The sequence below is a fragment of the Microtus ochrogaster genome, chromosome 16 (assembly GCF_000317375.1).
Source record: "Microtus ochrogaster isolate Prairie Vole_2 chromosome 16, MicOch1.0, whole genome shotgun sequence".
In the NCBI taxonomy this organism is placed as follows: domain Eukaryota; kingdom Metazoa; phylum Chordata; class Mammalia; order Rodentia; family Cricetidae; genus Microtus; species Microtus ochrogaster.
The window spans coordinates 4334990-4347202 of record NC_022018.1 but is presented as its reverse complement, the minus strand read 5'-3'; the positions used below and the strand labels follow the sequence as shown (position 1 = coordinate 4347202).

Below are 12213 nucleotides of genomic sequence, written 5' to 3'. Positions count from 1 at the left end.
TACTGGAGTGCAGAAGAGGGCTAGATAAATTCTGATTGGGGCACAGGACAGTACTGAGGTCTTCTCTGAAGGATCACAGGGCACTACATTAGGAGTATAAATCTGTGTGCTTCTAAGAGAAGCAATCTTCAGAATCTGTTCCAGTCAAGGATATGATTTATGGAGAGAATAAAAAGTTCTCTCTTGGCTATGAATTGTCACAGAAAAGAGAAATCAAGAGCTGGGGCTGTAAAAGAAAAAGTAGCTTTCTAGGAAAGAGAGAGAAAAAAAATGAGCCTCATGAATCTCTAGAGTCTCCCAGTCATTTCTGTAAAACTCTAGAGAGGGTACAGAAGAAGGCTAATATTTAGTCAACTATTAAACTCATGTTTTCCCTAAACTGGATCATAGATTGCTGTGAAATTTCATGAAGATATATACCTTTAAACTAATATCTAGAAGTTTCTAGAACTACCTGAACTACACCCACCTCCCCAAAAAACCAGAAAACAGTGGAATTTTATATGCCTTGATGAATTGCTAAATTTCATGGAAGTGGGAAGTACCTCTCCTGGCTTGGATTCTCAAAAGAAAGGGAACGAATGCCCCTCACACATGCATTTGCTTGTCTCCACTCTTCACTACAAAGTGACGTGACCAACTGCCTCAGGTCCCTGCTGCTCTGCCTTCCGGTGATGGTCCAGAAACTGCAAGCGTAAGATGAAATAAGCCTGCACTCCCCTGTGTTTTTGCCATTACAACAACAAAAATGAAATAAGGGTTTTGTTACTTTCAAGGATTATAAAATTATCATATTTTAGTTTTGCTGGAGGATACATATTAATGAAATGTAAAAAAAGAAAATGTTATCACTCTTATATTTTATTTAAATATTGAAATATCATCCTGTTCTGTTGTAAATGTCCTTCTACAATGCAACATGAGATTACCAGCAAAACAAGCACACTGTCAGCAATTCTTGCTACTGTTTTGTTAAGCATCACATCACCCTTTTCAAGAGAACATTGTCAACCTAAGGTTTCTTAGTATTCAATGCTCATGTCTGCTGGTTCAACAGTTGACAGCCACAAACTTTTCTTCAAAACAATGTTTGTCTCCTTGTTCTTTAAGGATTATATTTTTATTCTCATAATTTTTTGGCACCTAGTGTTTATAAAATTAGACATATATAATTTCATTCTTAGACAATTAACTTTGAATTATTCCAGGGGAACTTATTATTTTCTTAATGCCAACAATCTAACAGACTAGAATTTAAATTTAACATTAAAATGTTCTATTTTAAGAAATTCCTTAACTGTTAAATAGGTTGAACTTATTTAAGTATAGTCATCTCAATCATAAACCCATGAAATGTAGCTGCCACGGTTGGTTAACATAAGCAAAACTTTCAAATCATTGGACAGTCTTGAAAAAAAGCTCTTACAAACACACATGATGCTAAATAGCAGTACACAGTAGAGATTTTCTCTGTGGTTAGCCAAATGGTGCTCAGATGGAGAGCAAACACAGTGTTTGTCAATTGGAAAATCAAAAACAATTTAAGAGAGTGCCTTGGTATTTTCAGGTGGTACTTGAACATCATCAGATGTCACTCAAGTATCTATTTAAGTCCTAGAAAAAAGGAAAATGGTTTTTCTTCTGTACTCATACCTTTCCCTGCTTCTGACAGAGAAACAATGATCAGAGAAGACAGAAACCAAAATCTACAATATATGCTGGGCATATACAAACACACATTTTTCAACATTACATTTTTTTTTATTTTAAGGAAGAGAAAATAATCACATACATTATATATCTGAAAGGCTGGCAAATCTAACAGACTCTTCCCAGAAAAAAAAGATCTAGATGTATAGTCAGAATTAACCTTTTACTTAAGAAATTTAGACCTTTGGAAATAACATTCTAATACATTTGCGTATGCTGTTTTCGCTCAACCTTGGAAAGATTTGCTGTGTTTCTTGATGGATTCACATGTTGCATATATAGTAAAGACTTAAAGTTTGCAAAAAGAAATACAGCAAAATGAATGGTGGTATTTGATGGACTACTACAACCTCTTTCCACAAAGAGAAATCCTATTACTAGAATGTTAAATATTTTTCTTTTATTTTCTCTGTTCTTGATGATACTTCAAAATGTTTTCATGGAAAATGCCATCCCCACTGCACTTCTATATCAGCTCATGTTACAGATACCCTCTGGTGACAGCCTGGTTTAGAAGATATTGAAGACCAGATGAGGCTGTGACTTTCTTGCTTAAAACACAATTCTGTTTAAGACCAATTCACATCAGAATTTATCTGCTCCTCCTCTTCTTTTGCACACACCAATTAACACACTCCTGAGCCATTGTTCCAATGCCAATGATCTCTCACCTAGGAAGTGAGTTTATACACCTTCTTCTCCAGTCCTTTGCCTGCCTTCTGCCCAGAAAAAAAAATTATGGTTGTAGGCTTGAACCAGGAGCCTCCCTTCATCCTTAGACATATAAAAAGTATAAAACAAGAGCCCATTCTGCCAAGTGAGTTTTCATTCCTCTCTTCTCGTATCCACATACCCCACCATGCTTGTCTGTTCCTGGTGTTGGAGTCTGGACTCTGCTTGTAACTCACACCAAAATGCTGCCTCTCCATCTGTGTCTGTAAATTGCGTTAATAACTTTAAAATAAACTCCTTACTTCCCAGTAATCCATCTCAGTGTCTCTCTTGAACACAACACCCATTGAAACCCTTTACTAAGATTCTTTAAAAACAATTTTTATAAAGCTAAAATAAAATAAAAGTTCAATTTAGTACCTATAGGTATTGTCACATTTTATCATGGTTATAATACATTTCTACAAGTATAATGATTCACTTGGGAAAATGGATGGCCACTTTAGCAGTAATAATTCTGTCACAGTTCAGAACTAAATATGTCCCAATGATTTTAACTGATTTATTTATTATATGCAAGGTTTGTCCAGAAGAGCTTCTTCCTCTGTTTGAAAATCAAGCTCTTCTTCAAGAACTGCTAATGTATATTTTAAAAATATTTTGCTGTTACTTGATGGATTTTTGGTTGAGGCTGTGTCCCATTATGGAGATAGATCAACCTCCTACTCCAGATCTTGTCTCAGTCTCTCAACAACTGGGAATATTACTGATTGCTATAGCATTTGTTGTTTTCTTATAAAACAGCCTGACAAAAGGCAACTTAGGGGTAAAAGGTTAATTTTTGCTCATGATTATAGGTCTGCCGCTATGGGGAATTTTAAGGTGGCTGTTACTTGAATCTGCATCCACAGTCGAGAATATGAATGAGTGGACACAGGCATGCCTCCAGGGGTTAGTTTACCTTTTCTGCTCTTACACAGTTCAGTACCTCAAGCCTAGGGAGTGGTGTCTATGGCATGTTCTGGGCTTTCCCACATCAGTTAACACAGTCAAGACAATCCCACACAGACCTGATCCAGAAAATCCATCATGGAGACTTTCTCCCCAGTTGATTATGGATTGTGTCTAGTTGACACCTGGCTAACAGCAAATAGTCTTGTTTACATAATTTGTTTCTGTAGAAAGGCCTCACTTTCAACTCAGGAATCACTGTTTCATATAACTTTGTAAAGCCATTAAGGTACAGAGAAATGTAATTATATTCTAAAATCAAAAATAAAGTTTGAAAAAACTTAGAAGATTCTTAGTACAAATATATGAAACAAACATTTCTATCATGGTTTTCTCATACCTCAGGACACCTAAAGATGTTGATTACAAAGCAGAATCTTTGGGTGTGGACACCCAAAAATGTGAGCCTATTTCCCCCTTGTCTGAAGGTCAGAGAATTTGAGGTTGCTTCAAATTGTTGACAACTACCAGGGCTACATTCCTGACCCAGGATGTGGTTTCTTGGCTCTTTTGACATTAAGAGAACACTTACAGGTAGATCCACTCCACCCTGATGAATGGTCAGGAAGTACTAGAGCTACATTTTAGGAGGTTTGACCTTGGGAGTGACTGCCTTATTTGATCTAAGGTAGCTTCACTGCCTAAACAACAGAATGCTAATGACTTGATGTCTCTAAGTGTTGAAGCAGAAACTGTTCTATTTGTCTTTTGTGTCACGCTAAAGAAGTCTTTTTATTTTTTATTCATCAGTATCTACTCTATACTTTGGATAAAACAAGTCTCTAGAAATCCCCCCTCCCAGTTTTTTCTTTTTCTTTTAAAGAAAACAATCTCTTTTTTTCATTCTAACTACCAATCCCAATTCCCATTCCCTTCCCTCCTCCCATTCTCTCCACCTACCCCACCACCCCACCCTCCCCATCCACTCCTCAGAGACAACAAGGCACATTGCTTTGGGGAAGGTCCACGTTGCCTTCTTCCCCCTTTTGTACTGGGGTATAATAGTGTATGGAAAATTAAACATGGGCAATTTCGGTATTCACTGGAACTCCCTTCTGATACTATCCTATGTTTCTGTTTTGTTATTTTTAATGGCATCTCCGTATTCTTTACTAACATTTCTGATTCCCATGCCCCTACCCCAGTAAGTAGTATTTTTGTCGAAGCTCATCTCTGACACTTAGGCTGCAGCCTGGACCACTGAGTGTGAACTCCTTACTGGGCAGCACATGGGCCTGCATTTTAACAGCCTCCTGTAGCTATGCCTATCTAACACTCAGTTGATAAAGGCTCAAAATTGGGGTCATTTGGATTTAATGCATACTAGTATCAAACATAATCTTGGTAACACATTAATTTTACCTTTTTGACTGAAGATTAAAAAGCTTTACTGCTTTGTCCATAATTGTTAATTGTCTGTGTCACTATGCACCCATCCTGACAGTCTAACTTCTTCAAGCCACACCACATGGCCCCATTCCAGCAGTGAGACAGGCATTTTTTACTCTTTCGGAGAACTCTGAAGTGCTCCCTTCTGGGCTGCCCCTGAAATTTGCCTGGATTGACAGGTACCCTCTGATGTACTATAAAGGCCAGTACACTTCATAGAGAATACACTACAGTTTCGGTCTGTACTGTGTCTACTGCGGTCTCTAATTGTAGTCATATGAGGAACTTACACATTTTTGTCTACATGTCATTTAAGCTTATGTGTCTTTGATGCCTTCAATAAAAAGAGACATCAGTTCTTTCCTTTGTGTTCATGTCGACCAAGGAAAGCTTACAATGGAACATTGTGACTGGTGTTTCTTTAAATGCTTTGTTGTATCTAATATTCCAGTGAACATATAGCTAAATCGTCTTAATAATTCAGTATACCCATATGCATGGGTGTCTGCATCAGACTTGAGTGTGTGCGGCACTGTGGGAGACCCTGCAACAAGCGGGTCATGCTCCGCAAAGAGGCTCACATTAGCTGAGTTATTCTTTACTGTTTCCTCTTGCCCTCAATTACAAATAGCAAGAGTTCAACTCATGAATCCAAATAAAAACATTCATACATGGTAATGGCTCCCCTCTACAGGAGAGCCTCTTCAGTGACAGATATTGTTGCTAGACTTTCTCTCAGAAGGTTTGCAAGCTCTCTGCCTCTTTCTTTTCAGCATAACTCACTCTATAAACAACTGAGAAAATGTTTTATTTGAACTCCCAGAGCTATATTTATAAACCATAATAAAATCACTCCTCTCCTCTTCCTTAACTTTTAAAACTCAAAGGCTTTTTGTTAGCCTGAGGTACAACCACCTCTATACCAAGCCCTCTCTGATATTCTATGACCACTTTCTCTCCATACCCAGCTCATAATGTTGCCCCTCATTGGGCTTTATTTCCTCAACAATCAGGTTTGAAGCCAATGTAGACCCTTGCAAGAGCATTTTCTTTGAGGTATACTTGGCCTTGGTGCTGCAGCTGGCTCCTGTCAAAGTGCAAGTTACCCATGGGAAGTCTGCATGGTTCTGAACAGAAGCAGAGGAGGAGTGGAATTGGGTAGGGAAGGGAAGCAGGGGAGGGAATGGCAGGAAGGGAGGGGAAGATTCAATCGGAACATAAAAAAAATAACATAATTTAAGTAAAGAAAAAAAAAAGATTAATTCAAGTTCTGTCAATTCACAGAGAGGAAATAAGAAGGAGCTTACCTAGAAAACCATGGGCTAAGTGTTTTCGTTACATCTTTCCAATCATGAAACTTCTTATGTATACTTGTAATACAAATACTCTTAGACTCTGGGCCAGTCATGGTACACATTTTGTCTTAGTTTTTGCTCCCTCAAAATGGGAATTGATGAAAATAAACAAATCAATTAAAATTATCTCTCTCTCTTTTTTTTTTTAGCAAACTCAATTTGAGAGTTGAGTAATTACTAGCAGCTGTTTATTAGTCTAGGCTAAATGAGCACATGCAAGAAGGAATGGTGGGTTTAAAAAATCAGGGTGCTATTTGTGTTACTTAATCTAACATGTCTCTTATTTTGTGATTTTTTTCCCATAAAACCCTAAAGTCTGGGAAAATAATGCTGGGCAGTAAAGCAATGTTTGGAACTTTACAGGTCTAAGGAGAAAATAGTAAGATCTAGTGGGGAGATTAACTCAAATAAAAGTACAATGAACCATAGTTAAACCACTTTATGAAACAAATTTTGTTATGGATTTCCAAAAATTATAACTGAATCTGATATTTTAAATCTGTGCTCCATAATCAACAGAGCAAAAGATAATAGCATGCAAAAAACACATGCTTGTCGGCGAAGAATACCCTGAATCACACTTCACATTTACAATGCCATCATCGATATGTAGGAGTCTTTGGAATATTGTCACTCTCCTCTTTGCTTTGGCATACCATTTGAAATTCATCTATTTTTTCTTGCAGCATCAACTATGTACCCGTTTAAAAATAGTTTGTATAACACACCCACCTGTGATGTACAAAGTAGAGTTGATATATTAGCCAGACCCAAAGCTGGAAGTCACACAGATTCAAATTCAGCTTCCAAACTTATCAAAAGGCTGGAAACCCTGAGGAAGTACTTAACCCAAGGACCCTGGCTTCCTCTGCTGCAAATATACTCTTAATATAATTTATAAACTCTTCAGCATGCATCCTACCTGGCTGAGAAATCTCTCAAATTATAAACGCTAAGAGTAGAAGCATATTTCAACATGTGGATATGGTTTGATTGAAATATTGCTTTTGTTCAAAGTCAGAACATGTATTTCTGCATTTTTAAAAAGTGGTTAATATTAGGTCTGCTTCTAGATGAGTCTTCAAAACCTTCATTTACTTGGACATTGTTTGAGACAGAAATTCTAATTATCCAGAAATGGTTCGTGCCTGTCATTCTAGTATCTAGAAAGCTGAAGCGAAAGGATGGAGTATTCTAGGCTACGCTGGATTACAGAGCGAGACCCTATTTCAAATAACAAATGAAAAAAAAAAACCCTATCATACACTGATAAGAGCCATCAACTTGTGCTGGTTTCCACCAGATCTTCTGGCTTCAGCACTTGACTGTCTCTTATCCCAGAACGCTTTAATCCCATAAAAGCCTATGCACGATTTAGTCACCCAGAAACTAATCATAATTTATCAATTAGATGATATAATATCAAAGTATTCCTAGGCAATGAAGGTAAAGGAAAATATTATACATGGTCTTTGCCTTTAACACCCTTGCAAAGAATATGAAAAAAATGAAAAAAAAAGCCTTACCCTAATCGTAATGGCTCAGAATGATATTCAGCAAACTTGATCTTATGCTCTGAAGGTGGCTGATCAGTATCTCTCACTAAATTGCTTTGAGCACTTTTCATTTCAGAGTTCAGTATCTAAACAGATTTTAATGACTTCTGATATGCATGTGATTGTTACAAAATCTTATCAAAATATACATATAACCACCATTCCTTGATTTACAGCACTCTGAATAAGGAACTCACTTAAAATATGCTTTGAAAAATGCTAATGGCCTGCTTGCTTTTTCATTGTTTGAAATTCATTTTCCAAAAGAAGTGGCTGGCACAGCATGTTCAGTTGAGAACACCACCCTGGTTCTCATAAACAAGCTAGTTCCGGCTGCAGTACCACAGTGGTTACTCCAAAGTTAGCCAGTTCGAAATGTTTCCTAAGATTGTCATGAAAAATTTTGTGTTCTATCTTTACACCTTCAACAACATTGAAGAAGTCCCTTAGAGTGCCCTTTGCAAGGCAGAAGTGCTGCATCAGGGAGACAGGGAGCCGGCATCTGTCCTCTATGGTAACAAGCCACTGAGGAACACCGCCTGGAGGGAAAAGATGTCTTTCCGTAGACTCTGGATGCTTGAGGCTGTAACTCCACCTGGGTGCAAGAATCCTGCTCGTGTTCTTCACTGCAGTGTTGCAGGCACCTTGGACATACATGATGTGCACAGTGGTTCAGCAAATGACAGTCACTGGCAAAGTGATGTCTTAAGAGTGTTCAACCTTTTACAGCTATGCTCCCTGGGATAGGCACTCTTGATTGCCAATTTCATTGTATCTAGAACCAACAAACAGACATGCCTCTGGGCTGGCAAGAAAACAGAGAGGTGATGACTCTTCTCTACAGTGTGCAGCACAGGGTGATGTTAAAAGCACCTCTGCTTGCCTGTTTGCCTACAGGTTTTGTGGTGAGGTATAGATCCCAGTGTTATTTCTGCTGTCACCACCTAACCCAAGCTTCTTTGGCCTTCCATCATAAATAAAGGGCAACTTCTTTTCAGAAACTTTCAGACCTTCAAAATCACACTGGGACTACTGGTCATTCTGTTTTGGGGTCAAGACAACAACTGGTCTCAGATCTTTCAACATTTAGACAGCCATAGCTCAGCTACCTAGAGCTATACTGTGTAAGCCAATGTAATTTATTCTTTTTTATGATATCAAACAATTCAATCCATCCTGTTCTTCTAGAGAAACCTAACAAATGCATTCTGCTTTGCTCCAGAACCAGGAGGTATTCACTGAACTGATTCCTCCTGGAGTCAGCTCAGTGTCACTAATTCATATAAGATTTTGGTGGAAGTATGTCCATCCATCATTTCGAGGAACAGCAATCTGCTCTCCAGCCTCATATATCTCTCACCCTGCTCAGTTTCTGTAAAAGTCCTGTCACTGAACAATCTCTTTTACCACTGGAGATAGCCAGTAAATATTTTTGACACCAGTAAAAGTAAGTTTCTAAGTCAATTAGAGCACAAGGTTAACGCCATATACAGGTTCTAATCATATCAAGGTCAGGTAATGTCAACTTTAGCCTCCATCAGCAACCTTGAGGAAGGACTTTTCAGCTACTGGATAGGAATTATTTTAATAATGTGCATGTGATTACTGAAATACGTTCCAGCTGTGGAAAACATATCTCATGCCATGCTTTCTGTAAAATAGGGGCTGAAATTATCCATTCAAAAGACCCTATAGGGAATTATAAATCTATTTTAGATTTTGGCATTATAGACGATGGAGGTTCTTAGTCATTTTAAGCATTTGACAAAGAAATATATTGAAATTTCCTTTTCTAAACACAATTGGATTTGCACTTTGGTCTGTCCAACTATGTGTATATGTTCTAAGTTCATATACAATATATCCAAACATGCACACACATATATTTTCACACCTATACACTCAATACATATATGATCTATACACATGATAAAATTTGTAACTCGGTGGGTATAGGCAACAAGACTTTTTAAAAAATAAAAATCACATTTATAAATTATTCTTTTACCTTTGAAGTTTACTACACCAACTGCAGTTGAAGCCAATTTGAGAGGATACACAAGGACCACAGCCATTGAACTGCAGACATGCTAAGAAACAGGAGAGAATAGAGTCATCAAGACTAGTTGACAGTGTGGAGGGAGAGAGACTACTTATCCAAAAGTATAACCATCCATCCCTGTACACACCCAACGTCAGGGTACGTATGCTTGACAAGCACACTTAAAATTACATACTGAAAACAATAATTATAAGCCAACTTACTGTCAAACTTGATGTTTTCCCCACTTCACTATCTTAAATAACTTACTGGGGAGTGGGGTCATCTCCACAGCTGAAATGTTGGTAATTTTTGACATTTGTAGTTCTACTCGGTGATATTCATAAATTGTTCTTCTTCGAACATCTACAAAAATAACAAGTGAAAGAAAATGAGCTCTGACTACTTCCCCACTTTTCAACAAGAGTATTTTAATAATAAACATAGAAGTGCTACCCATTCCTGAGTCACTTCAGCTTTAATGTAGGATTTCATGTATCAAATCCTTCAAAATATGGAAATCTATCATGAAACCGCTAAGGTTTTGTGTGTGTGTGTGTGTGTGTGTGTGTGTGTGTTACAGTTAGCTGGAGGCTTGCTACCTCAGGGAAGTATTTTAAATCTCAACCTACACTTTCTACATCAATGATAACAATATTTCTGGTTCTATATGTACTTGATATAGGGGTTTAGTTTTGTAATTATCAGTCCCTTCATTGGATGGGCTTTAACTTGAAGCTGTCTTAGGTAAGAAAGCATGTAATTTTCTATTCATTCTGTCACTCGCTGGAAAGCTCTTCATGTTGATGAGATTGGAAAATAATCAATAATCAGATTAATTTCTTTTTTGTATAATTGAAGGAAGTATGCATATTCTACTTGACTAGTAACAACTAAGGAAGGCAAGCTTCCTTCATTATTAGAAAAATATGATTTCTTGATATGTTTCCTTGATATAAGGAGTCATAGAATCTTCTTTAGTCTTTAACTTTTGAGAAAAAAAAAGATAATGTCTGTCCTTATTTTCCTCCATCTAAATTGAATAAGTCCTTAATATATTTCTTTCCCATGTGTTTTGCACAATTTAGTTCCTAGAAGTAAAAAGAATAAAGGTTTAAAATACAAATATTAGGATGAAGGTTCCTAGGTCTTCACAGAAAAGTTTGGAAATGATCCATCATATCAGCTGATTTCTACCATATCAGTCCATTGTTCATGTCACATTTCACATTAAAAACCTCAGGTAGTGGAGACGAGTAGGAAGCCCTGGGAGTTAGTTACTGATAGGGTGAATGGACTGATAAACCATTTTCTATCCTGGTTCCCTGGTTCCCTTGATTGCCTAGTGCCCCAACTACTGAGAGGTGATGAATTTAACAAGACTAAAATAAATGAGAATCATTTTGTTTGGTGACCTGCTGGTCGATGACAACTTCCAAATGATTGCTTCTGTCATAATTCAGAGACAACTCTGTTAAACACAAGCCATTAGGAATTTATTCACTGGTTGACCCTGCCAAGCCTAGAAGCTTTCATATGGTTTCAGAAATGTATTTGGCTCAAATGTCTTCAAGAAAATAAGCAAACTAATGTTAAAATAAATGTTTATTACTTCAATTACTTTCTTTTAACTTTTTAAAAACTTAAGATTGACAATAAAACTCATCAGTGAAAGATTGTTATAAATTAGAAAATAAAATCAAATCAACTGTTAGAGAGTAACACCTGGAGAAAAAAGAGATTAAGATGTCCTGGTGATACGATGCAGTGTGCAAATGTTGAACTGTTGGTTTAAGGAATTCTGATCTCCATCAGGCGGGTGAAGGGACTCTGGCCAGCAAGAGCATGATGGCCATGGCTCTGGCAAGCCTTGCCCTTCTCTCCCATCCTCTCTGCATTGCTAATAACCATTAAATTATATTCCTAAAACTAGACACCAAAGTCTATTCCCTTATTTTAGCACTTCTTCCTCCTGAGGCTGACTACCAAGATCGAGCTTTTAAAGTATTGAGGTCAGCAATTCAAAGCCTCTGTTGGCTCACCTAATTAACATGCTCTACTAAAATGAATGACACTCATCCTAACATAGGGTTTCCCTTTTTTCTTTATAAACTGCCATTTCCTATGCCATAGCTGTTTTCCCTCTATCCAGTGGCAGTCCTTTGTTTTTCTCTGCGGACAAATACATCTTACCCCTCTCTCTTGTTCCCCTTTCTTCTCCCTAGTCCTCTGTCTCCTGTCTTTGTCTCTTGATCTCTGCCTTCTGTCCCTTTTGTGCAAATAAATCTTCTTTGTGCCAAGAACTTGGTGTTGGTGTGCCTGAGCCAATACAGGTTCATTTAGTAGGGTCAGTGTGGTCGTACAGAACCTCTAAGAATCCTATCCCTCATTGGGACCTTGAGAGCTCAGTCCAGTGCTCCAGTGTGGGTCTATGTCTCTAACGCCATCCATCCCCAGATGAAGGTTCTATGATGATATG

The 12213-nt window shown here is 37.6% G+C and overlaps 1 protein-coding gene across 1 annotated transcript in view; it reads right to left on the bottom strand.

Annotated features, from left to right (window-relative positions):
- The window catches only part of Plxdc2 (plexin domain containing 2), a 384159-nt gene that overhangs the window by 64421 nt on the left and 307525 nt on the right, over positions 1-12213 (bottom strand). Inside the window, exons 8-9 of the mRNA XM_026783054.1 lie at positions 10005-10100; positions 9702-9783 (exon numbers count right to left, since the gene is read on the bottom strand). Of these exons, the coding sequence (XP_026638855.1) occupies positions 9702-9783; positions 10005-10100 (178 nt within the window). The remainder of the gene's footprint in view (positions 1-9701; positions 9784-10004; positions 10101-12213) is intronic.